At 52.4% G+C, this 25031-nt stretch overlaps 9 protein-coding genes across 9 annotated transcripts; 5 read left to right on the top strand and 4 right to left on the bottom strand.

Annotated features, from left to right (window-relative positions):
- Window positions 1-32: 32 nt before the first annotated feature.
- Window positions 33-1598, top strand: BDZ99DRAFT_506755 (sarcosine oxidase; the record flags this gene model as incomplete). Its single annotated transcript, XM_033724194.1, has 2 exons — window positions 33-248; window positions 432-1598. The coding sequence occupies exons 1-2, from the start codon at window positions 93-95 to the stop codon at window positions 1596-1598; spliced, it is 1323 nt and encodes a 440-aa protein (XP_033580868.1). The 5' UTR covers window positions 33-92.
- Window positions 1599-2538: 940 nt separating this feature from the next.
- On the bottom strand, window positions 2539-3425 carry BDZ99DRAFT_485986 (TBP-domain-containing protein; the record flags this gene model as incomplete). Its single annotated transcript, XM_033722749.1, has 4 exons — window positions 2539-2895; window positions 2944-3106; window positions 3158-3333; window positions 3381-3425. The coding sequence occupies 4 exons, from the start codon at window positions 3423-3425 to the stop codon at window positions 2539-2541; spliced, it is 741 nt and encodes a 246-aa protein (XP_033580867.1).
- A 2390-nt stretch (window positions 3426-5815) lies between these two features.
- Window positions 5816-7423, top strand: BDZ99DRAFT_227155 (uncharacterized protein). Its single transcript, XM_033713484.1, has 3 exons — window positions 5816-6280; window positions 6333-7366; window positions 7418-7423. Exons 1-2 carry the CDS (start codon window positions 5917-5919, stop codon window positions 7172-7174), a joined length of 1206 nt encoding a protein of 401 aa, XP_033580866.1. The 5' UTR covers window positions 5816-5916; the 3' UTR covers window positions 7175-7366; window positions 7418-7423.
- BDZ99DRAFT_459650 (glucose-methanol-choline oxidoreductase-like protein) lies at window positions 7399-9400 on the bottom strand. Its single transcript, XM_033719208.1, has one exon. It carries the CDS (start codon window positions 9253-9255, stop codon window positions 7621-7623), a length of 1635 nt encoding a protein of 544 aa, XP_033580865.1. The 5' UTR covers window positions 9256-9400; the 3' UTR covers window positions 7399-7620.
- A 453-nt stretch (window positions 9401-9853) lies between these two features.
- On the top strand, window positions 9854-11753 carry BDZ99DRAFT_459649 (aldehyde dehydrogenase). Its single transcript, XM_033719207.1, has one exon. It carries the CDS (start codon window positions 10139-10141, stop codon window positions 11648-11650), a length of 1512 nt encoding a protein of 503 aa, XP_033580864.1. The 5' UTR covers window positions 9854-10138; the 3' UTR covers window positions 11651-11753.
- Window positions 11754-13164: 1411 nt separating this feature from the next.
- On the top strand, window positions 13165-13752 carry BDZ99DRAFT_353768 (uncharacterized protein; the record flags this gene model as incomplete). The annotated part of the gene is made up of 1 exon (XM_033714571.1): window positions 13165-13752. A coding segment is annotated over one exon (588 nt), but the record flags the coding sequence as incomplete, so codon positions are not given.
- A 463-nt stretch (window positions 13753-14215) lies between these two features.
- Window positions 14216-15141, bottom strand: BDZ99DRAFT_459647 (uncharacterized protein). Its single transcript, XM_033719206.1, has 3 exons — window positions 15027-15141; window positions 14474-14971; window positions 14216-14422 (listed from the first exon to the last, which is right to left on the bottom strand). The coding sequence occupies exons 1-3, from the start codon at window positions 15120-15122 to the stop codon at window positions 14267-14269; spliced, it is 750 nt and encodes a 249-aa protein (XP_033580862.1). The 5' UTR covers window positions 15123-15141; the 3' UTR covers window positions 14216-14266.
- A 1496-nt stretch (window positions 15142-16637) lies between these two features.
- On the top strand, window positions 16638-17760 carry BDZ99DRAFT_485982 (uncharacterized protein; the record flags this gene model as incomplete). Its single annotated transcript, XM_033722748.1, has 5 exons — window positions 16638-16809; window positions 16971-17090; window positions 17270-17316; window positions 17350-17551; window positions 17627-17760. The coding sequence occupies 5 exons, from the start codon at window positions 16638-16640 to the stop codon at window positions 17758-17760; spliced, it is 675 nt and encodes a 224-aa protein (XP_033580861.1).
- A 94-nt stretch (window positions 17761-17854) lies between these two features.
- BDZ99DRAFT_516530 (uncharacterized protein) lies at window positions 17855-23563 on the bottom strand (the record flags this gene model as incomplete). Its single annotated transcript, XM_033725078.1, has 8 exons — window positions 17855-19912; window positions 19966-20671; window positions 20740-20827; window positions 20882-21169; window positions 21214-22425; window positions 22796-22904; window positions 22953-23012; window positions 23291-23563. The coding sequence occupies 8 exons, from the start codon at window positions 23561-23563 to the stop codon at window positions 17855-17857; spliced, it is 4794 nt and encodes a 1597-aa protein (XP_033580860.1).
- Between the last annotated feature and the right edge of the window lie 1468 nt (window positions 23564-25031).

The following is a 25031-nucleotide window of genomic DNA, read 5'->3' as shown; positions in this document are numbered from 1 at the left end:
CAATCTCTCAAGCATCTTATTTCCATTGTTCTATTGATTACTTCCAAACTCCTGCCGTTGTGTTCACAATCGGTAAAGCATATCCGTCCAAAATGTCTGAATCCAAAATCCCTTCATCCATTCTCATAATAGGAAGTGGAGTATTTGGCCTCTCAACCGCATACGAGCTCTGTCTAAACCCAGCTTTCAAAGACACATCAATCACGCTTGTAGAACGGAGACCCTTTCCTGCTCCAGATGGCTCCAGTGTACGTTTTAGTCTCGTTTGTCAATGTTATATCCAATGTCATCATTAGTCTATCTGAAGAAACACAAACAAATTCTGTCACACATCATAAGTAACATAAGGAGAGTCTTTTTACCCATCCCACCGCTCCATTTCCCCTTCTTATCCCACTCCCTGCTTACAACCCGTCACTCATGGCTCCCAGATCGACTCCTCCCGCATCGTCCGCGCCGACTATGCCGACCCAGCCTACGCCTCCCTCGTCTCCTCTGCCATGCCCCTCTGGCGCTCCACCTGGGGCGAGGATGGCCGCTACAACGAAAACGGCCTCTGCATGACCTGTTCTCCCAGCGCCGCCTCCTACGTCCAACGCAGTGCCGCGACGATGCAGTCCCTCGGCGCACCCATCACCCTCCTCAACTCCCCCGCCGAGATCAAAGCCGCATGCGGTGTCGACGGCTGCACCGGGTCCTCCGGCTACCTCAACCGCGCCGCCGGCTGGGTCGATGCCGAAGCCTGCATGCGCTGGCTCTACTCCAAGATAAAATCCCTAAACCGCGTCACCTTCATCACCGCAACCGTCTCCCGCCTACTAATCGACCACTCCACCGCAACCGTCTTCGGCGCCCTTCTCACCACCACCAACACGCCCCTCCTCGCCTCCCTCACCATCCTCGCCGCAGGCGCCTGGACCCCCTCCCTGCTCGACCTGCGCGGCATCTGCACCGCCACGGGGCAAGTCATGGCCTACATCCCCCTCACCCCCGCCGAGCAAGCCGCCCTGCGCGCCATCCCCACCATCCTGAACCTCTCCACCGGCCTCTTCAGCATCACGCCCTCGCGCAACCTGCTCAAAATCGCCCGCCACGGCTACGGCTACGCCAACCCCGTCGCCATCCCCCACCCGGAGTACATCCCGGCCTCCACCTTCCCCTCGCAGACCTCCATCACCGTCTCGCAGCCCCTCACCGCCGTCTCCGACCCCACCCTCTCCGTCCCCGCCGAAGGGCTCGCCGCGTGCCGCGCCTTCTTGCGGGAGGTGTACCCGAGCTTAGCGGAGAGGCCGTTCAGCGCGACGCGGATATGCTGGTACACGGACACGCCGACGGGGGATTTCCTGGTGAGTTATCATCCGAAATACAAGGGGTTGTTTGTCGCGACGGGGGGTTCGGGACATGCCTTCAAGATGCTGCCGGTGATTGGGGGGAAGGTGGTTGAGTGTATTCTGGGGCGCACGCCGGCGGAGTTTCGGGACAAGTGGGCGTGGCCGAGCGAGCGGGTGGGCGAGGATGGGTTTGCGGGGGATGGGAGCCGGGGCGGGGCGAAGGGGATGCTGTTGCGCGAGGAGATGGGGAGGGGGAGTCGGTTGTAGATGAGTTAAGAGGGGATAACGGGTTGGAGGGGTGGTGGGTACGGTTATAATTGAAGAGGTATGGTTGCAGAAGTCGTACATTTGATGGTTGTGGTTATATAGCAAAGGCACAGCAGGTTTTTAGAACGTTTGTCATGTCACATCAAATAGCAAATTCAAGAAGGTTTGTAAATCGTGGTTGGTATTGAGCTACCCTCAGCAAAGTAAGCTAAGCAAGTAAGCAAAGCAATACCGCAAAGCAATGCCGGCTCTCCGCATCACTGCGAACGAAGTAGCCCACGCACGAATTATCAGTAATGTTTTGATGAGGAGCCATGACATCCATCGGTAGTCGCCCCAAGCTCTCATCCATGTTGCAAAGCAAGTCTGCCTGTGGGCCATTTCCAGCACTCGCCATCCCATATTCGCCTGAACCGCACCGTTCGCCACCTTGGCGCCCGCCCTACTAGGGCATAACTCGACAGCAATGAGAAGAGAATAAAAGACCAGCTCCAAGTGACCCAAATTAAGTTGGAGACCGATCAGTCGACGCATCTTCGCCGCTGCAAGAGGTGATCCGGCGAGTGCAGCCTTTCTAAAGGTGTGCTGAAGCAAAGACATTTTAGGAGATGCACCAAGGAAAGAGAAAGGCCAATGCCCGCCATCAGCAGGGCCCAAGCCACACCATCCAGAACACCATGCAATGCCGCAAGAGAAAAAGAGAGAAAGCAAAGGGGAAGGGAAATCACGCTCTTTGTAGAATGACAAGCAGAAAGAAAGATTAGAACCTCGAACTTTGCCGATCGTGAACGGAGTCCGACGAAAGTGGTATCGCATAGAGGTTCGTAATAGGATCGACGAGGACGACAGTCACACGTTTATCCCTACGATCAAAGGTGTTAATACAGTGTTGAGGCTTTGTGACTCGAAGAGAACCACTACCTCTGAGAAGTCGCTAAGCTCAAGGCTTGCGGAAATCCGACAGCACCGGGTAGATGAGCTCGAAGGCCTGGTAGATCTCCTCACGAACTTTGGCGCCAGTCAAGACGATCTTGCCGGAAACGAAGATCAGGAGGACGATCTTGGGCTTCATCATGCGGTAGATCAGGCCAGGGAACAGCTCGGGTTCGTAGGACGAGAAATTGTGATGACGGTTCGCGAGTCCCTCCAAGCGAATGGGGAAGCGGATGTCGCAACTGCCGACAATGTTCTGAATCTTGAAATCGGTGAACTTGGCGTTGAAGCCGAGCTTCTGGATGATGCGAGCATACTTGCGCGAGGCAAGGCGGGAATCATCCTCAGACTTGGCACCAGTGACCTGCTTTGGTGAGACATGGACGAAGATGACAGGAGACCCAACACTTACCACCATCTTGCCGCTGGCGAAGACCAGAGCGGTGGTCTTCGGCTCACGAATACGCATGATGACGGCAGCAAACCGCTTGGGGTTGTACTCAGCGTTTCGTGCGTGGAGAGCGATCGTCTTCAGGTCCAGTCTCGCGGAGAGATTGACAGTGGCAACGATGTTTCTTTGGCACTTTAGAACCTCATCTAGACATGAGGGACTGAGATAAACTTACTGCAGGGTAGGGATAATGCCACTAGCAGAGTTCTGGGTGTCTGGGGTCGGAGCTGGGGTCTGGACACCGTTCACAGCGCTGGCATCCTGAGAAACGTTCTTCTCAGAGGATGGCGGAGTGAGCTCGTGCTGGGCAGCTCCTCCCGGAAAGGACAGAGAAGTCGGAGCGACAAAGGCCTGCGACTGTTAGCAGAGCGCAAGTCAAGGAGACGCGGTGTCCTTGCCTTAGCTTGGACAGCAGTCTGAGGGTGAGTAGTGAGTGAGTCCATTGTGATGGATGGTCAGTTGTTGGTGATCTGTGTGGTTGTCTGGACAGTCTAAGAGGGTGATTAGACCAGGCCACGGACGAGTGCGACGACGATATCGACCCGGCACGAGGTCGCAGAGAGAGCGCAAGGCCGGTCGATAGAGGGGTCGTCGTTGAAGCGCAGGGCGGGTTCCTACCAAGTAGTGGGAGATTGTCAACCGAATGAATCCCTTCACAAGCGCTGCCAAGTGTGACGTGCGACAACCGCGCGGTCGCGAATTACGAGGTGGATGGCGGGAGATGAATAGGTGATGGCAGCAGTCAAGAGCAAAGCCAGTTGGCCCTTGAGGGAGTGCAGAGAGTGGAGACGCAAGCCGGTGGATGGGGTTGATGTGCCGAGTGAGGCTGTAGTGCGCAGGCTAGGCTAGATCCGATCGGGAAAAAGGACCTGGTAGAGCTGCGCAAGCAGAAATGTTAGTCCTGGGCACGGGATTGATGCAGAGACGCTGCAGTGGGCGTACGCAGGCCGGCAACGGTGGTGTTTCGAGGCTGCGACAGTGGTGGGGACGGCGAGGTCGAGCGGCGGCCAAATCAGTGCGAAGGCTCTGGAGGTGGGCGGCCGCTTCCTTAAGTACTTCGCCTGTTGCCTGCGCCAAGCCGCTAGCGCCACCCGGCTTCGCCGCTTTAGAACCTTCCAGGGCCCGTGCACCCTGACCGCCGCCCCTTTTTGCGCCCGCGACGCAGCGAGCGCGACACCACAACACCACGCCCAGCACCCAGCCTGGCCGCGAGGCTGTCCTCTGCTGCCTGCGCCTGCTGCCCGCGCCTGCTGCCCGACTGCGACACCAGCCTGATCGCACAGCGCCTATCGCGACGACGAGCGTCCGGGCGCAGCACCTCCTCGGCCAGCATCGGCGCCACCGAGGCCACGCAAATCCTCTCCTTGTCCTACGGCTCCTCACCACCGGTGAGTCAGATCGTACTCCTCCACCGCGCAAACCTAGGAACCATCGCAAACCGACCATCCCGCCGTCCAGCAACCAGGGCTTGAGTTAGGAACATCATACTGTGGCATGGAGATGGGCTGTTGGGATCAAGCGTGCAAGGCTATGATAGCTAGGTAGCCTGGTCTGCGGCCTAGACCAGCGTCGCCTGGTAGAGTTGCGGCCCCCTCAACCCTGGAATTTGCCTTCAGACACCTGGCCTCTGTCTGCGATGCTCAAATATGGGAGCATCCAGCAGAGACAATCGCAGACGTAGTCAGCTTTCGAAGCGCGATAACTTGATTGCGACTCAGGCGATCCGCGCGTACGGTAAGACAACCAGGGAAGCGTGTGCGAGAGGACCAAGCAGAGCACAAGCGCTTGCCGGGCTCCCCAGCACTGTGTTCTAGGGTGCGATTAGCCTGAGAAACACAACGTAAGGCGGCAGTATGTTTCACATTCGGCAGACAACGTCGAGAATTGACGCGCAGTCGCCGGTGTCTGTTTCATCAATAGCAAAGACAGTGATGTAGTATTTTGAATTGTGTCTAGCATTTCATTCGACATATCCTCCTCGTCTTCGAGAGCACGCTGGCTGGACATGTGCAAACCACCTTTGTACGAACGACATCAAGTTGACGTTGACAATCTCCATGAACTCACAGCTCTCGAGTGCATCACTTTGAGCGTGATTTCATCGCCCAGTCGTCTTATACTTGCGTGGCTAAAACAGTCAGTAGCGTAGATGAAGCAAGATTAGAGTTTCTTGCACATGGCATTGCGCTTGTGGCGCTCCCATGGTAAAAAGCTCCACGTGCAACCTTCTAGGTTTGGACGTCTCAGACTTGGGACCGTCGATCTTAACTCAACGGCTTTTCATATCGCTTCCGGTGTTCTGGATGCTGGCTCCAAATGTCAACCCAGTATTCCGAGACGTGGCATGTGTACTATTGTACTTGGTCTTACGTATCGTAAGGTTCCATGGTCCCAGTCCGACAGGCCATGAAGAGGACACTCGTTTTCCTATCACGTTGAGTTTAATGCCACACTGCTTGAGGTCAGAGGCTTGATCACCGAGATAATGTCGAAAACTCGTCCGTCACCTGACAGAAAGACTAAACAATCCAATTGAGATTAATCGACTGAATTGTGGATGGCTTTACGTATCCGCCATCATGCTTGATTCGCCCTTGCAATTGGCCAAGAAGCTCTAGATGCTCTACTGCCTTAGCGCTCGTATCAACATCGCCTTTCATATGGAGCTGCACCCGTGACTGATTCTTCAAGTCCATGGCGCCCCACGCAAGGACGATGGGCTGTTGCTTCATCGTTCGCAGTTTCCATCTCGCCAGGTTGATGGTGCTTCCTCTACTTCGAAATCTCGTGGCGGCAACCTCACTCTACACTCGCGTTAGAGCTCCCGAGTCCACACTCCATGATTCCTACGACGGCATTCTTAAGTCACTTTGAACATTCTTTCTGCTGCTGGTGATGAATGATGGAAGACTCTACTGGCAAACCCCCTGATGAATGGTAACGATTTCTTTACTCGCTTCTCGTATCCATCGTCTTCATGTTCTCATCTCCAAAAGCGCAATCGAATTCCTATGCGACATCAGATTCCACAGATCCATCGTGTTGCCTCCTGATCCCACAAAAGGCCGCTTGAGCCCATTGAGGTTCTCCTACAGCGACTATGGATACCACGACCCGTTGCACCCCGAATCCGAAGCCGTCGTCCTGTTCTGCGGTCCCCTAATGGGCGGCCGCTTCGCATACGCCCAGCTCGACACCCTCCTCAAACGTCACCGAGTCCGAATCATCCACCCCGACCGCCCTGGCATAGGCGGCAGCGACCCTGTCAAGCTCCAAGATCGCATCGCCACCTGGATCGGTACGTTCCCCTCCCTATCTGACCAACTCCAACTCAATCTCACGCGTCAAAGAACTGGTCCCCTACCTCCTAACCCACCTCGCCATCCCCCACGTCTCGCTCGCCTCCCACAGCGGCGGCTACATCTACGCCTTCAATACCCTCCTCTCCCTGCCCCACCTCCTGCACCCCTCCACGCCCTACCTCGCCCTCTTCGCCCCCTGGGTCCACCCCTCCCACTCCGCCATCACCTCCCTGGCGCTCACAAAGTACCTCCCCACGGCCGCCGTCGGCAAGTTCGCCGCCCTCGCGCGCTTCCTCAACCACAACGTCGCGCCCGTCGTCGGCTACAGCGGCGCGCTCCTTAACCAACTCAAGCACCACGCCCCCGCCGCGCTGCCGCCCGCCGCCGCCGCTTCCAACCGCGCAAGCCTCGACGCAGAAGCAGGATCGGCGCTCGATGCAGCCGACGCCGCCCTCTTCGCGAAGGCAGTCTCGACCACCTCGATGCGCTACATCTTCGCCGAGGCCACGGACGGCATCTCGGAGGACGCGAAGCTCTTCCTGCGCAAAGGCGCGCACGCCGCGTGGTCCTTGCCCAGCCCGGCCCCGGAATGGGCGGATGTGGACGAGTTTGTGCCGCTGCTGTGCGCGGGGGTGTTTCTGAACAGCATCACGGGGACGCTGGCGGTGGATGTGTTCCACGCGGCGAGCGATAGTATGGTGGGCGAAAAGGGGCAGAGGTGGTTTGATGAGTGCTGGGACGCCGAGCGCTGGCCGCAGGGCGTCGGGGAGCGGATGAGGTATAGGAGCCAGGTTGGGCCGGTGGGGACGGATCATAATTTCCTGCTGGCGGAGGAGTGGGGGTTGAGTGAGGAGTGGGCGGGGAGGGTGAGGGAGAGTTTTCCGGTATGAGAGCGGTGGGGAAGGACAGAGGGAGATTAGGGGTGTGGATGTGCTTTTGTGACGTTTTGGCTAATATTAGGGTTTGTTCTTAGATTTACCGCGTCCCCTTTGACGAGGAGGAGTGGTCGGACGGTGCGCGAGCTCCGTCGTTGTCACGGAGATCCAGTTTGAAGAACTGGCTTAGGGGTGGGATGAAGAGCAGTAATCTGATCACTTTGGTTAGTGGGAAGGGTCGCTGACAATTGAGAGTAGATCCGATGAATTTTTCTCTCTGAGTCTGTTAAAGACCTACGAGGGACACTTGGATCTCCTCTTGCTAAAGATGGACCGTCGCCAAACTCCTAGGAATACCAGCGCTGTTAGCTAGTCACCCTACAATTCCACTCATCTCCCTAATCTGACATGAACGTTGCCCCTTGATGTTCCCTAAATACCACGAACAGCACCACCTCTTTTTACAACTTCTCTTTCTGCAGCCCCTTCCAGCCCCACGCCTCAGCAATCAACTCAGCCGCGCGCTCGCCAACTCCCAAAACCGTGAGCATAGGGTTGATCGTCGGCATCTCCGGGAACACGCCCGCATCCGCAATTCTGACCCCCTCCAGCCCCTTGACCTTCAACTGCGCATCCACCACCGCTAGCGGATCCTTCTGCAAATCTCCCATCTTCGTCGTTCCAGCGGGATGGTATACCGTGTGCGCCACACGACGACCGTATTCGCTCAGCTCCTCATCCGTCTGCAGCTTCGGGCCGGGTGCAACCTCGCGCTTCAGCCAATGCTTGAAGGGCTCCTGCTTCGCGACCTCTCGCGCAGCGCGCAGACCCGCAACAATCGTCGCGGCGTCGTAGCCCTCGGGATCCGTGAAGTAGCGGAAGTCCAACGCGGGCTTGTCGGCCGGGTTGGCGGAGGTCAAGTAGATGCGGCCGCGGGAACGGGCACGGGGGATGTTCGGCGTCATGCAGAAGGCGTCGATGGGGGTGTCGTAGCCTAGGCGGGAGGTGTTGAAGCAAAAGGGGATCTGGTAGCAGTGCATCATGATGTCTGCGATGTCGCCATCGCTGCCAGCAGCGTTGGGGAGCTCGCGGCGCAGGAAGATGCCGGCGTCCGAGTCCATGGTTGTTTGGTTGATGGGGACAGGCTTGTTGAGCTCCCAGATGATGATGGACTCGGGATGGTCGAGGAGGTTCTCGCCTACGCCGGGGATGTCTTTGACGACGGGGATGCCTAGGTCCGAGAGTTGCTTTCGGGGGCCGATGCCAGAGAGGAGAAGCAGACGAGGCGTGTCCACTGCTCCGGCGCAGATGATGGTCTCGGCCTTGTGACGGATAATGCGCTGCTCGCCGCTTTGGAGAGTGAGTGTGACGCCGGTGACCTTGTTTCCGTCCACGTTGACCCGGTTTACCCAGGCATTCGTCAGGACTGTCAAATTTGGGCGCTTTTCGTCACCGCGTAGAATGGGATGGATGTACGCAACACTGGCGCTGCTCCGACGTCCGTCGTCTGGGTTGTAAGACACAGAGAAAAACCCAACACATTGCTTCAGGGAGCCCGTGGTCTTGATTTCCTTGTTGAAGTCGTGCACCACCGGGATGTTCAATGACGTTGAGCAAGATTCAACCCAATCCAGGCACAATTGGTTTCGGTGTCGCTCGTGGACTGGTTGGATGGTGTTCCTAAGGTTGTCCAGAACACGCGTAAAAGTCTTGAAGCTCCAGCCGGTGCACCCTTGGGCCTCCCATCGCTGGCAGTCGTACTCAAACGGCCGGAAAGAAATCAAAGTATTGTGAGAAGAGCATCCGCCCAGCACCTTGGCGCGGGAATGTCGAATGTGAGAGTTGCCCATGGGCTGCTCGGTGGTCCCGTAGTCGTAGTCCAGCTCGCCTCCGAGAAGACTCAACCAGTCTTTCAGGAGCAGGACTCGGTCATCCATGAAGTCTGAAGGGCCAGCCTCAACCAAAAGGACCTTCTTGTTGGGGAGATACTCTGAGAGACGGCTGGCAATGACACACCCTGCGGTGCCGCCGCCAACAATGACGAAATCATAGCTGTTGACCTCGTCTGCAGAGATTTCAGTGGTGGTGGGAGCCATGACGGACTACCGTCTGAGGTTGTGGTCTTTGATAATGAACAAAAAAGAAGCTGAATGCTGATGCTGATGCTGAATGTCGCGGACCTGAAGGGTTTTCAAAGGATGAAAAAAAATAAGCTCAGCTTTCCCCACAGCCGTCAACAACGGATACGAGTGTCATGCCTCAGGCGGGAGGTGATAGGGTTTTATCGTGGAACCCTTGCCACCAGCCGCTTGGGCCTGCTGGAGCTGTCCTATGGCGGGCAAACCCCGGTTTTTGCGATTGGGTGAATACAAAGGCGTGGTGCGATGGGGCGCTCTTACGGGTAGTCTGAGGCGTGAGCCGCAGAGAGGGGCACGCTTGCGTGATTGAGGGCAGTCTTTCCGGCCAGTGGTGAAGCCGGGCAGATGTGCGACCAGGGCGCCCCTCCAAAGTATTCTGTCAATGCTTCTCTGCGTCGCTTTTTGGGCAATCAGATCCCGCCCTTCTCCAGCAAACTCTGCTCAATTAATCAACTGAGGCTCTCGGACCACTGGTCAACTACAGATACCGGCCTCTTCCGCGCTATTTGATAGACGAACCCGCCGCCTGCAGTATCTGAGCTATTTTCTTTCACTCAAGCATCTCCGTTATCAAAGTTGAAGCTTCGGAAAGCTATCGTCGGCGGGCGTGCATCAAAGCTCCTGCGTAGACGGCATTTCTGGCGGCATATTCCCTCTCAGCTGTCGACGAGTACGTAGGAAAGGGCGTCAGCACCTTCAACCATCGGACTTTCTACGGAGTCTACTCTAAACGTCGCGAGTGCTTAGGAAGGCTCGGGAGTAGCAAGACCGTACTCACCTGCCAGCATTTAGCTCTAGACTCCCTTCTCTAAAAACGGCGACCCGATCATACGATTCCAATATGGTGTCTCTACCTTATCCCCCTCGCTCCCTCTACTACGATGGCAAGCCACAATCGGCCAATTCGGGCAAATCATCTCAGAACATAGATCCATCAACGTCTCTGCCAATTGCAGAGATCCACTCGGCTTCCCACTCGGATGTTGATGCTGCAGTCGCCTCTGCCACAAAGGCATTCCCTTCATGGTCCCAAACACCCGCTATCCAACGCTCTCGCATCCTCCTCAAAGCCGCCTCCATCCTCCGCGAACGAAACGACGAACTAGCAGCAATCGAAACGAAGGATACGGGCAAAGCTTTTTCTGAAACGTCAGCTGTCGACGTCGTCACAGGCGCCGATGTCCTCGAATACTTTGCGAACCTGGTGGGAGGCGGAGGATTGAACGGAGAGACCATACAGCTGCGGCCAGATGCATGGGCGTATACCAAGAAAGAGGCCCTAGGAGCCTGCGTCGGAATTGGAGCCTGGAACTATCCTATCCAAATTGCGTTATGGAAGAGCGCGCCGTGTCTAGCGGCAGGCAATACCATGGTCTACAAACCCTCCGAGTTTACACCGCTACACTCGACTCTACTAGCAGAGATATACACAGCCGCTGGGGTGCCTCCCGGAGTGTTCAATGTGGTCCAGGGAGGTGGGGATGTCGGAGCATATTTGACCTCGCATCCTGATGTCGCCAAAGTCAGCTTCACAGGACAGGTCAGCACCGGAGCGAAGGTAGCAGCATCTGCAGCGGGAGGAATGAAGTACGTGACCATGGAACTAGGCGGCAAATCTGCTTGCGTTGTTCTTCCCGACGCAGACATCGAACAAGCAGTCGACGGGGCCATGATGGCAAACTTCTACTCCTCCGGGCAGGTCTGTACCAACGGAACGAGGGTGTTTGTGCATGAAAGCATGAAGGAAAAATTCGAGGAGGTCCTATTGCAGAGGATGCAGTACATTCGACCTGGAGATCTCATGGACATGAACACGAACTTCGGACCTTTGGTTAGCAAGCCACATTATGAGAAAGTCCTCAGCTACATGAAGCACGGAATCGAAGAGGACAAGGCAACGCTACTTTACGGCGGACCTGGGAAGCCAGAATGGCTAGCATCTGCCAAAGATGAGGTCAAGAATGGGTTCTGGGTCCAGCCAACGGTCTTCACGAATTGTAAGGACAGCATGCGCATCGTAAAGGAAGAGATATTCGGTCCTGTCATGTCCATTCTGCCTTACAAGACTGTGGAGGAAGTGGTTGAGCGTGCGAACAACACATCCCTGGGCCTAGCAGCCGGGGTATTCACTAAGGACCTAAATCTGGCCCACAAGGTCGTTGCACAATTGCAGGCCGGGATAACCTGGGTCAACACTTGGGGTGAAAGCCCAGCAGAGATGAGCGTGGGTGGGTGGAAGTTAAGCGGAGTAGGCGTCGAGAACGGAAGGCGAGGCATCGAGGCATGGGTCAGGAACAAGAGCACTTTAGTTGAGATGAGTGGGGAGGTGCCTACAGTCTTCGCCAAATTGTAGTAGCTCCAAAGTTATAAATGTACATATATATTACACGTGATACTCACATGATCGGACTAGCCGCTGCTGCCTGCACCTCCGACCTCACCTCATATGCATGCATACATGAGAGATAAACCCTACTTCCACCAAGTGTAAAGGACGGAGCAATACTGCCATAAAATCAGCCCGTTCGATAAGCGTGCACACAATCGCCACAATGTCCGAGACTACCTCTACCTGGGACATGATGGATACTGAGGATTCCATGACCCTAGATGGCTCAGTTAACGCCTCCATCGCGCCTAATGGCGCAACTCCCACTATCTCCGGGGTCCTTTCATTATTCAGTCAACTGCGGGATGCCGACAAGACTGCGGTGGCCCAGTACATTGCTCGAGGCATGAGACGTTTATCTGGCGAGCCAGAGAATACAGCATTATCTTCTCCACCTCAAAGGGACGGCCCTCATTCTTGCAGCCACTGCCAAAGACTGGTGATCAATTATAATTCGCCGGATGTAAGGTTCTCTCATGACACTCACAGGTCGTCTCTTCGATGCAGCAAAGAAGACGTCCTGAATGGCTATGCGGAGCAGTGCGTTCTGTTTATCTGGGTTGTGGAACTACTGGAAAAAGGTATGGATCGACTGAAGGCAGATATTTCAAATACGCCTATCTCACGACATCCCGAGTACCACCAAACGTCTGGAGGTGGAGCGATCAAGGACCTGGAATACATCTCGTTCGACGACGGCCTGGAGATACACTTCCAACTCTCTAACTCAACGTTTACTTCTGCATTACACCGCGGGGCAAGATTATGGCTCAGTTACAGCATCGACCCATTTTTGGTTGATCAGTTGTGGGAATCAAAGAATCTGAAAGACAAAGAAAGCTACCCGACTTTCATTACATACTACGAAATGCGTGCACCAAAAGGCCCGTTCAGGATAACTACAACTAGTGGTTAGTTATTGATTCTTTTTATAGTTTAATTACATGAAGCGTTCTAATATTTCTTATCTCTCCACCAATCCTTCAGCCAGGCCCTGGTCAATCATCCTAATAGGGCATTGGCTAACTCTAGTAGATGATCCAGCTGCCGCTTGCTTCCCCGATCGACCAACCAACTCAGACATGTCTCCAGATGCCATCATTGATAGGGCGCGAAAGTCGTTGAAGGAGTGCCATGAAGATCATGACAGATGTCCGAAACCGAGAGGTGTTATGCCTTCAAGGGTCATTGATATAGGTACCAAGCAACCGATATCATTCGTACGGCTGCATTGGACGGAGGAAAATGAAGTCGGTCAATACGCCGCGCTATCGTACTGTTGGGGTGGCGAGCCACCTATCAAGAGCACTAACTCAACAGTCCAGGATTTCACAGATGGTATCCGCTTCTCCCGGTTTCCCCAAACCCTGCAGGACGCAATGGTACTAGCAAATAGATTGGGTATACGTTACATCTGGATTGACTGCATATGCATCATCCAAGACGACCCAGAAGATGTCTCGAGAGAAATTGGGAAGATGCCGAGTATATTCCAGGAGGCTTATGTCACAATATCAGCATCCAGCGCTCGAAACGTGCAAGAAGGCTTCTTGCAGCCCAGACCCTCCGTGTCGAAACAAAGCATAAAGCTGCCATTCAGGACGCCGACTGGGGAGGCGGGATCGATCCTCATAGAGGAGCCGCATCGATACGCGCCTCAAAAGAATCCGATCAGTCTGAGAGCATGGACTCTGCAAGAACACATTCTATCTCCTCGAATTCTTGACTATGGTTGCGAAGACGCCTGGTGGATCTGCTGGAGCACCAAAACTCCTCTAGACGACGAACCAATGGATGTCAGTACCGACCAGTTCCGGGAAAAGAAGTTCTCCCTGGAATCATGGAGATCGACCCTCCGTGACTACACCCGGCGCTTCTTGACATTTCCAGGAGACAAGCTCCCTGCCATCTCTGGCGTTGCCGCGGACTATGGCCTTACATACCAGAGCGAATATCTTGCCGGCCTTTGGAAATTTGCGTTACCCAAAGACTTGCTGTGGAGCTCTGCACGGTCTGATATCTCGAGGCCAACGGTCCACCGCGCTCCATCCTGGTCGTGGGCAGCGGTTGACGGTGAGGTTAGTTACAAATGGTGCCCCCATTCATTTTCCGATCCAGCTTTGGTCATCGACTGCCGGGCTACGCCAGCATCATTAGAGGCACCGTACGGCGCTATCAGCCCAACCCTTCCGGCCTACCTCAAGATACAAGGACTCATGAAACAGTTCAAATGTGGCACAACAAGGCAGCGTCTGTTTGAATGCGGTACCGTAGATGATCCCACGAATCCCACGACTGCTACTCACGTTGGACGTGCTCAAGGCGATGCAGACGAAAAGTTACCTGAGGATGAGCATGGGTGGTCTCATGTTTGGGCTCTCGTTGTGGTGGAAAATCCTATGAGAGGACTGCTCTTGGTGCCTGTGCGCGAAGGGTACTATCGGCGTGTCGGCCTCTTCTACCGGCTCTGGGGAGAGGGCCTAGAAGGATTCGAAACCGACACCATCACCATCATTTAAGCAAGCAGCTAGTGCTCTGAAGAAAAAAACTTGTGTTTGATCAACGTACGGATATCTAGCATCAGTGTGATGCATCCCAAACGTCATGGTCACCCAGCAACCTTGCTTTATCTTCCACAGTCTTCTTCACCTTCCGCCGCCGTATGACCATCAAATACGTGATGATGGTGAGGAGACCAAGACCAACTTGAACCAGCCCTGCGTAGAACGAAATGGACTGGAGACATCAGCGCCAAGTCTACCACCAAAACAAGAAAGGGGAACTCACCTGCGTCTTGCAAAACTTATTAAAGTTCACGTCATCATGGAACACATGCTGGATCTCCCTCGCCGCAGCACTGCACGTCCATCCCCATAGGTCATTCGACTTCCCGTTCTTGTTCTTCTCCGACCTGTACAGCGACGCGGCTATGCTCCAGACAACCAGATTCCCGATCATAACGATCCAGGTGAAGAAGGTAGATATCGACGCGGCCCTATTCGCGTTCTTGATGCCGAATTTGTACGACACCAAAATCACCATGTTGAGCACGAGCGCAGTAGCCGCGACGGCAAAGTACATATACGTGGGCCATGTTTTGGAGTCCTTAGCCCACGGGTTCCGGTTCACTGTGGCGCCATTCTTGCCCGGCGCCTCGCGGAATGTGTCTTTGGTTGTGAGGAATTTGTGGAGGGTGAGGGTTATGGGGATGAAGACGGCGATGCTGACGAGGAAGGCGAGGATGCGGCTTATGAGGCGAAGGCGTCGGATTCGGGCTTTCAAGACCTAGAAATCATCAAATACGGGACAGCAGGTTGGGATCGGTGGAAAAAGTAGTTACCTGGTCTTCCTTCTTCTTAAGTTTGGCCTTCTCGATTTCTATCACATCATAGGCATGGAGACCGTCGTGGGGGTTGTGATGCGTATCTACAAGCATCATAGGCCGTAGTGGGGAGTGCTGCGGTGGTGGAGAATGCAAGTGCTGGTGTGGAAGATCGTGCTGCGGTTGTGGATGAGGCTCGCTGATATTCGGGTTGTAGTATGATGCTGCTGCCATTTTTTCTCCCAGTATTGAAGCACTCAAGCCTGCTCAAAGACAAATAAACTCTACAATAACAGTTGGTCGCTGATGGCTAGTTGAAAAGTAACGTAGAGTGCAGTAGTGCTCGGCTCCCGAATCACACTGGGCAGACTCTGAAACTGATGTACAGTGCACGAAATGAAGACGTCCTTAGGGAAGTAAAGAAGATGGAGATCGCTCGTCTTATATCATTCCCCCATGCCCGCCTCCTTACCAAGCCAAGGTAAGTCATTTCCAATGGTGCGCCTTGGGCGATCAGCCCTCAGCCCTCAGCCTTCCCGAACCTCTAGGGGGCGGATGAGGCGCCGGGATCGCCTGGCATCTGACGAGCTTGTCCTCTCTAAGGTTCTCATCCTGCTAACCAGACTTGGCTTCCTTTGGCAAATAGAAGGGCGCGGGAATGGCGTCAGCTGGTGCTTTGGAGGTGCGGCTTGCGGTGTGTTGTAGTGAGAATGGTCGGTGCGGTCGTCAGGGGCACGGCTAGTGTGGCGGGGGTGGGCTGCTTATGTGAACAGCGTATGAAAATAGATCTGCCGGAATATTAATGGGTGTGGAGTCTAGTGCGATATTCGGGAGTGGCGGCTTGGAGTTGGGATGTCTACGAAGTATGTAAGTCAGGACAGCTCCGTTCATGAGCCAGCAGACTTAACTTTTAAAGAGATACGAAGGCAATTGCAGCCTACAAAATGCCGAAGAAGATCTGAAGATAGAAATTCATGCTTCGTGGCGCTCATAATGGCTGAAACTATTTGCAGAGCAACATGCGCACGATCCAGCTTCCCACCACCATCTTCTATCGCCATAGCACGAAGGTGCTCCGAGTCCTCTTCCCCTTCCTTTTCTAGGCTGACTGTATAGCGTATCTTACATACGTGTCGTGAAACCGAGTCGGCCTTGAATCAACAGCGCGCCGTCCAACTTACCTTGCTAAACATTCCAAATGATTACTTTCAACGTTGCTGACTTTCTAGGCAAGTCAACAGTACCTACAAGAAATCTGGCGCAATAGTCGCATGTTCAACGTCTAGTGAGTCAAGTGCAGCCTTGGAACCAGGCAATATAGGTATGCTATATCTGTGAGACTGCTTGCTTGTTAGAAGTATTAGTTTTTCTTCAGATTCCCCGCGCCGTACCCCTCTTGCGTCCCAAAGAAGACTTTGAATTTCCGAAGGAAATTATAAGAGTAACTTAACATGCAGGAACTCGTCTCGTAAGAAGCGGTAGAGTAGTACCATAATCTGTTAGACTTTGTCATGCATCGGAATTGGTCAACTGGCCAGTCGAGATTAACTAAGTACCATTAGCGGTCCTCTAGAATACTAAAGGGAGTCGATGTCCATGAGTTTCAAAATTCGATTCCCAAGTCACAACATGTCCAGGCCTTCTTTTAATCAACTGCCGCTCCGCAAAGGCGACCCTCCCTACTCTGCTTGGGGATTGTATAGATTAGACGACCAACTCGGAACTCTCAATCTTCTGATACCGGAAGCGGTGAAAGAAGCAATCAGCGAAGTCAAGATGGGCATCAGAATCAGATTCGATAGTCCTATGAAATACCTGACGCCACCTTCGCATGGGCGGCGGCCTCTTGAAACATAATGTTTTCAGTAGTAATCCGCCTACGACATTCCACGATGATACCGTTGAGATGAACACCCAAGACAATGTAAAAATAAAATGAACCGAGGAGCTCAAGGATATCAGATCCCGTCGCAATGGGATGGCTTTCGACACTACGGGATCAAAAAGAAAAGAGGTTGTACAACGGTGTTACCGCGAAGGAGATCTCGGGACCAAATGCCACTTCGACCCTAGTCATGCACTGTACGCTCTAGAGGCCTCGAGCTAATCACAAGAGTGCTAAAACTAGACACGGTATCGTCGGTCGAGGAATCCTCCTAGACTATCTCCGCTGGAGCGAATCGCAGGACAAGCATTACGAGCTGCTTTCAGACCACGCCATCACCGTCGATGGCCTCAAAGCCGTCGCCGAAGCTCAGAAGATGAGATCAAGCAAGGCGATATCCTCATCATGCGCTCTGGTTTCAATGTCTGCTACGAAGCGCTGAGTGAGGAGTAAAAGGTGGAATGGAGCAAAGCCAAGCCGACGAGATGGGTAGGGCTAGAAGCGTCCCTTGGGATGGCACGCTTGCTTTGGGATAGCGGATTTAGTGCTGCTGCTGGAGATGCACCGGGCTTTGAGAGGTTCCCCTTCGGAGGTGAATTTGAGGGAGAGAAGCTGAATCTTCATGAAATTTTGCTTAGTGGGTGGAGTATGCTGATTGGTATGTTAGATTCTAATGCGCCTTTCGCGTCTTTTCGGGCTATTTAGACGCCATCGTTTCTAATGATGTGTATAGATGAGATGTTTAATGTTGAGGACTTAAGTGACGAATATGATCGACAAGGGCGGTATTCCCTTTTCTTGACCAGTATGCCAATGCATGTTCCAGGGCTTGTTGGGATTCCACCACATGCTATTACTATATTTTAGAATTGATAGAAGAACAAAAGAGTTGAACTCGCGTCGCTGAAAGATATAGTCCTACATCACAATCCTCATAGGTCATTACCAAGAGAGACCAAAATCAAGTGCCAATGTCCTTGATGCCACTACCACCCTTCCAGAAGGTAGTCCACGCATCCTTCCACCTCTTCTCTTCTAGATCCTTCAACCACTCCTGGAAAGGAATCTCTTCGTCCTCTAAGCGCATCACACCGTTTTTCACTCCTTTCCAACCCTCGATAGGGCCTTTGATGTACTTATGATCTTTTCCGCAAACTGTTTTCCAAGATTCAGACGGTGCGCCATGATTTTGACCAAGCCTTTCCGCGTGGCACGACGTGCATAGATCGGTACAGGCGCAGATGATGCAGTAGTAGATGGGTGTTGTCCAAGAATCTACTTTAGTGCCGCATTGGCCGTCACACCACACAGAGAAGCCCGCTATTTCCTCGTCGGGTGCTCTTTCTAGCGTTGGATTGTCCAGTTTCGCCGGCTTCGCGTCGTCTGAAGCCTCGAGTAAGTCGCTTGAGGCCACGAGAGCATGCACAGGTTCTAAATCAGTATCTGCCTTGGTACTCTTATCAGGACTACCTTCTACTTGAACATTTTCGGTCTCTTCGCTTGCACCGGCGGTAGTATCGGGTTCGAAGTTCGGGTCATTCGTCATTGTTGTTATGGTCGTGGTTGTAGATCTAATCACGATGCTTTCGACTGGATCTGGCGTTTCTTTGATACTCCTGTTGATTTCGGTTTCATCAAGGGCATCGGCTTTGATGGTATCTTTAATGCCCGCCTCTTTGGCCGGCTCGTTTGTGATCGGGCTGTCGGCATCCGTAGGCTCGGTTTGACCACCTTCCTTAGTTTGAGCAGCGTCGTCCGCTTCGTCGCCATTCTCCGAAGATTTGCTTGATGAGCTATCGTTTTGGATGAGTTCCGGATTCATCACAGAGAACTGGCAAGATAGAGCAATGAGAGCATCTCTTTCCAGCCCTTCCATACAAGCTAGTACCTTTGAGAGCAACCGAAAGCTGCTCATGTCATTCCAGCCTTCCGCATCGGTGAGACCATTCACACACTTCTGGAAGACCTTCTGCATGTGAGCTTGATACTCGATCGCAGGGCCTAGTGAACGCAGCATGATAGCTAACATCACGCCCACTTGCGACTGGTCAAGATCTTGTTCGGATTCTTCCGCGAAGGAAGCTGCGGGAAGATTCCTCATTTCTTCCAGCAACGCGACTTTCTGAGCTGGTTCGGTTGACGAGAGAAACTCTGAGAAGATTAAGTTTGCCAGTCCTAGCCTCGTGGAGAAGAAGGTAGATTGCAGGCCCTCTAGATCCTCTTCTTTGACTGTTGTGGCGAGAATATCGTGATACATCTCCTTGGCTTTCTTCTCGTCACCTAGCACTTGGCCAAAGAAAGCGGCAAGCTCTGAATGAAGGAAGAGAATGCGAGGGGACTTTGCTGGGCGGTACTGCTCGTACTCCTTTACGATATCGTTAAGAAATTTTAACCCCTCGTCGTTGTTCATCTTCGCGGACCGACAGATTGGATCAACTGCTCTCCACTCGGTGATATCCAGAATCCAATCAAGATATTCGCATCGTTCTTGGGTCGTCCAAGAACGCAGCATATCAAGTAGTCGTCGCCCTTCTGGATCGTTGTCCTGGGTGAGAAGTTTCGCCATAGAATTGAGTCGCCAACCGCCGATAGTATTATTTTGATTGACAGTTCTCGCTTCGTTGTAGGCGTCAATGGCATCTTGCGTCCTTTCAAGATCGGACAAGAGTGAAGCTTTTGTAATAAGCACCCATTCCTTCCATTCAACAAAGTCGGTATCCTCTTTCCAGTCAGGCGGAAGAGTCGCAAGCGCTTTGTCGATGGCGTCAACCGCTTCTTCTCGTTTAGCAAGATTCTCGTAGGCATCAGCCAGTAACCAGCCACAGCAGAACTTGTCCTTGTTGTTGTCGTATAGATCAAAGGCCTCGCGCAGGTATTCGACTGCTTTTTCGGAGTCCTCCCAGGTCAACATGGTTCCTATGGCTCTCATTTTACCGGCACCGCCCTGAATGTCAGGAAAGCGGTCAGCGATTTGCTGAATTTTTGCCATGTTGTCAGGATTTTCGTCTGGACTTTTCCACTATTATACGTAAGCTGTAAGTCCGACACTAGAAGAACTTGAGCAACGCTTACGACTTCGAGAGCAGCCTTGGCAAAGCTGAATCCCCGATTAATGGTCCAATGAGTTCTTGACCTATACCAGTTATTAACATGCCCACGAGCTAAAGGAATCAGGACGCCCGCACGATCCTCTGAGAAGCTAGAGATCCATTCTCTAGTCTCGGAAGGAAGAGCAAGGTCTTTAATTCCCGCTCCTTTCGCAATCCACCTCATCATTACGTCGATCCAAGTGACTTTTTTCGTAGAGCCACTATCCGGGTACGTATCTTTTGCAGACATCTCGAAAGTTTCGATGACTACCGAAACATTGTGGGCGTTGCTAAGAATACCTTGAAGCGCATTGAGGACCTGAATGGTCTCAACATCTGAAGTGTTTTCCAGGTCAATTTCGATGAGATGTTGATACCAGTAATTCGCAGCATACGAAGAAAGGACAGGTGCATCTTTTCGAATGTCCTTTTGCGCAGCGGTGATCAGGGTTGATGTCGCCATCTCGAAGATCGTGAAATGGGCAGTGGAGGGAGGTGTGCGCAAGCCCGTATCGTCGACGTCGACGGCTTTGAAGAACTCTCGGAGAGAGCGTTCTTGAAAAGTCAAGTTAGCTTGCTCATTGCCCAACTGCTCGAGATCGACTTTCTCAACGGCACTGTCACTGTCATCGTCCCCTTCGTCGATGCCGTCTTCTTCGTCATCGACAGTTCGTGCGAGTTCCAAAATTCTGTAGCCGTGATTAGCATATCTGTACGTGCAAAGGGAGTAATCTCGGTGAATCTGCTGAGTGTGTACACCTGTTTGATGGCGTCTGAAGCACCTCGAAGATATTTCAGAATTCCGAGATACATCATTTTGAAATGTGTGAAACTACTTCGAGGCGCTACAGACGGCGTCAGCATGGAGTAGACGTAATGGAATGATTACCTTGCTGAACGGCCAATGATTTCATCTTCGACATCAAATGAGCCATCTGGAACAGTCATCTTCACTAAGTCTTCGGCTTCTTCCAGAGTCAACGATCGTTTGGAGTAAGCGAGCCACGCAAAAAGCCTCTTCAATGCCTTGTACTGTGCATCAGTTCTTCCTCTGTGACATTCATCTAGAAGCAGCTGGTACAGGGCCTGGAGGTCATCGGGAAGATTTTTCTCCAGATCCTTCAGCACTGCACCTTGACGACCAATGTAGCTGAGACGGCGTAGCATGTGTTCGATATAAAGCATTCCTAGATGATGTTAGTTGGTGCAAGGGTTTGGCGATTTGGCTTACCATCTGCCTTGCTCTTCACTTTTTTCAAAATCTCACGTAGCACTGGTCTTGGGAACTTTTTTAGCCTTGGCAGGGAGTTGCAACGAGATTTGATCAGAAGCGTCATATCGGAAGAAAGGTTCTCTCTTGTCAATGTCAAGATCTCCGGATTTAAAGGCGCGATTGTAGAGGACAGAGTCCTCCTACATGAAAGTAGCATTCGAATATGCAAGTTGCCTTCCTCGCGTTGGGCAAGGTATTCAATCAAAGTTGAGCTTGCTTTGCTTCCGTTCAACTCATCTAGTCCGTCTAAGACCAAGAACAAACGCCCATCTGATTTTGCTGTATATCTGTTGGTGAAGAACCGTTGCCATGTGGTTTCGTCTGTTTCACGCTTCAGTTCGGCTCGTAACTGATCGCGATATTTCCCATCGTGCTCTGCAATCTGCAGAGCGAGGCTGGCAAGACAGTTCTCGATAGATTGGAGGCCGGCTTCTTCTCTGAAGCAGAAGTAGGCGACTGAAATTCGGTCCTGATCATCATATTTCTTCCGCAATTCTTCTGCCGCTGCGTACGCTAGAAAGCTCTTTCCCGTGCCCTCGCCACCAGTTATCCAAAGTACTGGATTTGGACCTTGGATCCATTCCGTAAACTTTTGATCATTGCACAGCCATTTGGCGGTCCCTGGGACGATGTCCTCTCGAATGTCCTTTATTTGAGCTTTGAGTTGGGCCCTAGTATTTGACCAATCCGAGAATTCAAATTTGAAATGTTTCCGGATCTCCTCGAGCGCAGCATGCTTCTTTTCCAAGACGTCCATCTTGCTATTGGCATGACTCTTCTGGTTCTTCTGTGGCTCCTGGGCTTTGAGACGAGACATTTCTCTCAGGTTTTGGTTCTGCGTCTCCTTGATAGATTCGGTAAACAGCATCGTCATTTTTTGGAGTTCGGTTTTCACTCCGGTAATGTTCTGGTCAACATTTTTGATTCCCTCATTGGCATGATGAAGATACTCGTTGGTCACGCCGACTTTCTGGTGGATTTCCAAGACGCTTGATTGCACTTTGTCGACTTTGCCGTCTACGATGTGCAATTCCTCACGGGTTTCTCGAATCTCTCGAAATGTTGCAAACCCAACGGCTTGGCCAAGCTCCTCGATTGCGGTCTCCATTTGCGAGTAAGCAGCTTCGAGGTCCGAATCAGTACCGTCCCAAAGGGCGGAAAGCCATTTCTCTATCGGAAGTCAGTCGTGCTACTTAGAGTACTAGACCACCAGTTTTAGTACACGGATATACCACTGTTCGAGGGCCGCTTTTGAAAGCCAGGCACTACTGCTAGGAGCGTCCTCATCGCCAAAGTTCGGCAATTAAGAGGCTACGTAGACTCCGTGGCATGGAATTTGACATCGCGCCTAGATTTTTGAAACCCCAGGGGGGTACCTCAAGCAGTGGCAAACGAGTGTACACAGACTTATAGCCTGTCACTATAGACGATGAGATGTGATACATACTGAATCTTTTTTCTTCTTTAGCACAGTCCTGTGCTATAGCACAAATAGAAAGGATGCAGGAGAAAACGCATGTTACACATCTGATGAAGGCACCATGAGAAGGTGTTTTTTTCTCCAGAATCGACAGGCGATCAAGGAATCTCTGCGAGTTTGCAAAGAATCTCTCCACTTTGTCATAATCTGCTTTTACGGCAACGAATGACTAATGAAATCAGCAACGTGAGACAGTAGTAGATTGTTGAGAGAATACCTGAAGAACTTGACCAAATGCGGTGAATACCAGCGAAACCGGCATGGCTGGCGGGAAGACCTGGGAACCTCATCAGTCCGACTATTACAAGGATACGTTACAGTACTAGATCATGAGACTAGGCACACGGAGTTATCACTGCTTGGTTCCAATCTTACTCACTCGACACCAGTGTGAGAAGTAGCCCAGCTAGTGAGTAGCTAATTAGTCAAGAGGCAGTCTGATTTGCACTGCTTAAAGCTTGACATGGCGACTACATTTTTAAAACCCCATGGGGGTTCTCCAGGCAGTGACAAACGAGTGCGCACAGACTCTTGATTTCCTGTATGTGAACTTACCGCGGCAACATTCCCCACCGTCTGAATTCCATTTAAGACTTTCTGTATAGTGCCCAAATTGTTTCCGAAAGCGGCCCGGACCTTGTCGACTTTAGATCCATCATGTCGAAAGCCTCCAAAGCTTTGTGATTCCTTCTCCGTTCCTTTCATTACTTCATCCATACTCTTGAATATCACGAATCTGGGGTCCATGGATTTCCCAGTTCGTTTCTCATACTCGCGAACGGCAGCGCTCCATATTGCCGCAAGGTCCGATTCTTCCTTAGATTCCATTTAAACGCCGTCTGAGATGGCCCGGCAAGCTATCACGCTCGTCCAAACGGTCGTTTCAAATTTTCGATAACATACTAGAGGACCTCAGGCGGTGCTAGGCAAGTGTACACAAGCAAGCTTAGAGTGGGTGTGTATCTAAAGCATACGAATTTTTGGAATATAATCATAGATCTGTAGATTGCCACCGCTTTTTGTCCAAGGGAGCCTATCTATATACGAAAGTAAGCAACGTACCTATTTTGCGGCTGAGAGTTTCACGAGGGGACAGCCAACCCAATATGGAGAGCTTAGCCTTGCCAGGATGGACGGATTCTCTTTCGGTTAGTAATGCAGTGTGGGGGCCAATTTGCTGTCTAGGGGCGGGAGAGAATCCACCTACACGGTACTCATTTCTCTGGGCACCACTTGATGTTGTAAGCCTTGTGGCATGTCGAGCTCGCGACTTTTCGTCTCGATGATAAGCTTTTGCCCTTTGGCGAAGAGTGTCGCGGTGCTGCAGCGTTGGGCACGAGTGAGGACACGCTCGAAGAGAATTCCATGAGCTTCGCTGATGAACTACCAGCAGATTCGAGGAGCTAATGGAGGCAGCATTTGTCAAGGGTCGCTGCAGCCACACGCATGTCTGACAGCGGGCAACCTTTCTGCCTTGGAAGAATGTGGCAAGTGTGCTCAAATAAGCACTGCGTGCGTCGAAGACATCCCAATCATCAACTAGGAGCGTCTGTGCAAACTGGTTCCGGTGAACGCGGTCATGGAGGTGTTGGCTGTCCTGCTGCGGAAAAATTTCCCTGCACTTTGGAGTCATTCATCGTGTCCAAGTGTTTTCAGCTGAGAGATACCATCCATCAGGGACGTTGGGGCTGTCGAGCTGCTGAAACAAGAAGCATATCGTACAAAGGTAAAGGCCAAATGCCAAGCCGGAGGATTCCGACCGAGGGGGGTTGGGGTGAAAGCTTAGTTAACGTAATCCACAAGTTAGTGGCCCGCACAAGCTAGTGGCCCACCCAACTCAACACGCGACGCGTCGTCCAACAACCACCCCAATGGCAGCACCACAACAACAAGAAGCCATCTTTTAAGAAGGCAGAGTTATTCTAGGCGTTCAAGCCCACAAGACCGGCCAAATTACATCCTTCCGAGGCGTTGAGAAACTATACGATGTGCCCAGAAAGACGGTTACGCGTCGCGCCCGTGGTATTCCTCCACAACGCGGTGCTATCTCCAAAAATCGCCGTCTTACACCTGTACAAGAAGAGGTTCTTGTACAGAGGATTCTGTCGATGGACCAGCGTGGCATGCCGCCCCGTATTGCTACTGTACGGCAGATGGCCAGCATTCTAGCTAGCCAACGCGTTGTACAGAATACCCCCTTTACTGTCGGCCAGAACTGGGTGCGAAATTTCATCAGCCGCCATGACAACCTAAATCCAAATTCAATCGCAAATACGACTATCAGCGTGCTAAATGC

This window comes from Mytilinidion resinicola (genome assembly GCF_010093595.1).
Source record: "Mytilinidion resinicola strain CBS 304.34 unplaced genomic scaffold BDZ99scaffold_4, whole genome shotgun sequence".
Classification (NCBI taxonomy): Eukaryota; Fungi; Ascomycota; class Dothideomycetes; order Mytilinidiales; family Mytilinidiaceae; genus Mytilinidion; species Mytilinidion resinicola.
The sequence above is the reverse complement of the archived record's forward strand: the minus strand, read 5'-3'. Positions and strand labels throughout refer to the sequence as shown.

What these genes read in the sequence shown, in the direction of transcription:
- BDZ99DRAFT_227155 (XM_033713484.1), top strand. Translation starts at nt 5,917, where the DNA reads ATGGTAACGATTTCTTTACTCGCTTCTCGTATCCATCGTCTTCATGTT. An exon ending in TCGCATCGCCACCTGGATCG is followed by an intron (nt 6,281 to 6,332) that starts GTACGTTCCCCT and finishes CACGCGTCAAAG; the next exon opens with AACTGGTCCCCTACCTCCTA.
- BDZ99DRAFT_459650 (XM_033719208.1), bottom strand. Translation starts at nt 9,255, where the DNA reads ATGGCTCCCACCACCACTGAAATCTCTGCAGACGAGGTCAACAGCTAT.
- BDZ99DRAFT_459647 (XM_033719206.1), bottom strand. Translation starts at nt 15,122, where the DNA reads ATGCTTGTAGATACGCATCACAACCCCCACGACGGTCTCCATGCCTAT. An exon ending in TTAAGAAGAAGGAAGACCAG is followed by an intron (nt 14,972 to 15,026) that starts GTAACTACTTTT and finishes GATGATTTCTAG; the next exon opens with GTCTTGAAAGCCCGAATCCG. An exon ending in ATAAGTTTTGCAAGACGCAG is followed by an intron (nt 14,423 to 14,473) that starts GTGAGTTCCCCT and finishes TGATGTCTCCAG; the next exon opens with TCCATTTCGTTCTACGCAGG.
- BDZ99DRAFT_459649 (XM_033719207.1), top strand. Translation starts at nt 10,139, where the DNA reads ATGGTGTCTCTACCTTATCCCCCTCGCTCCCTCTACTACGATGGCAAG.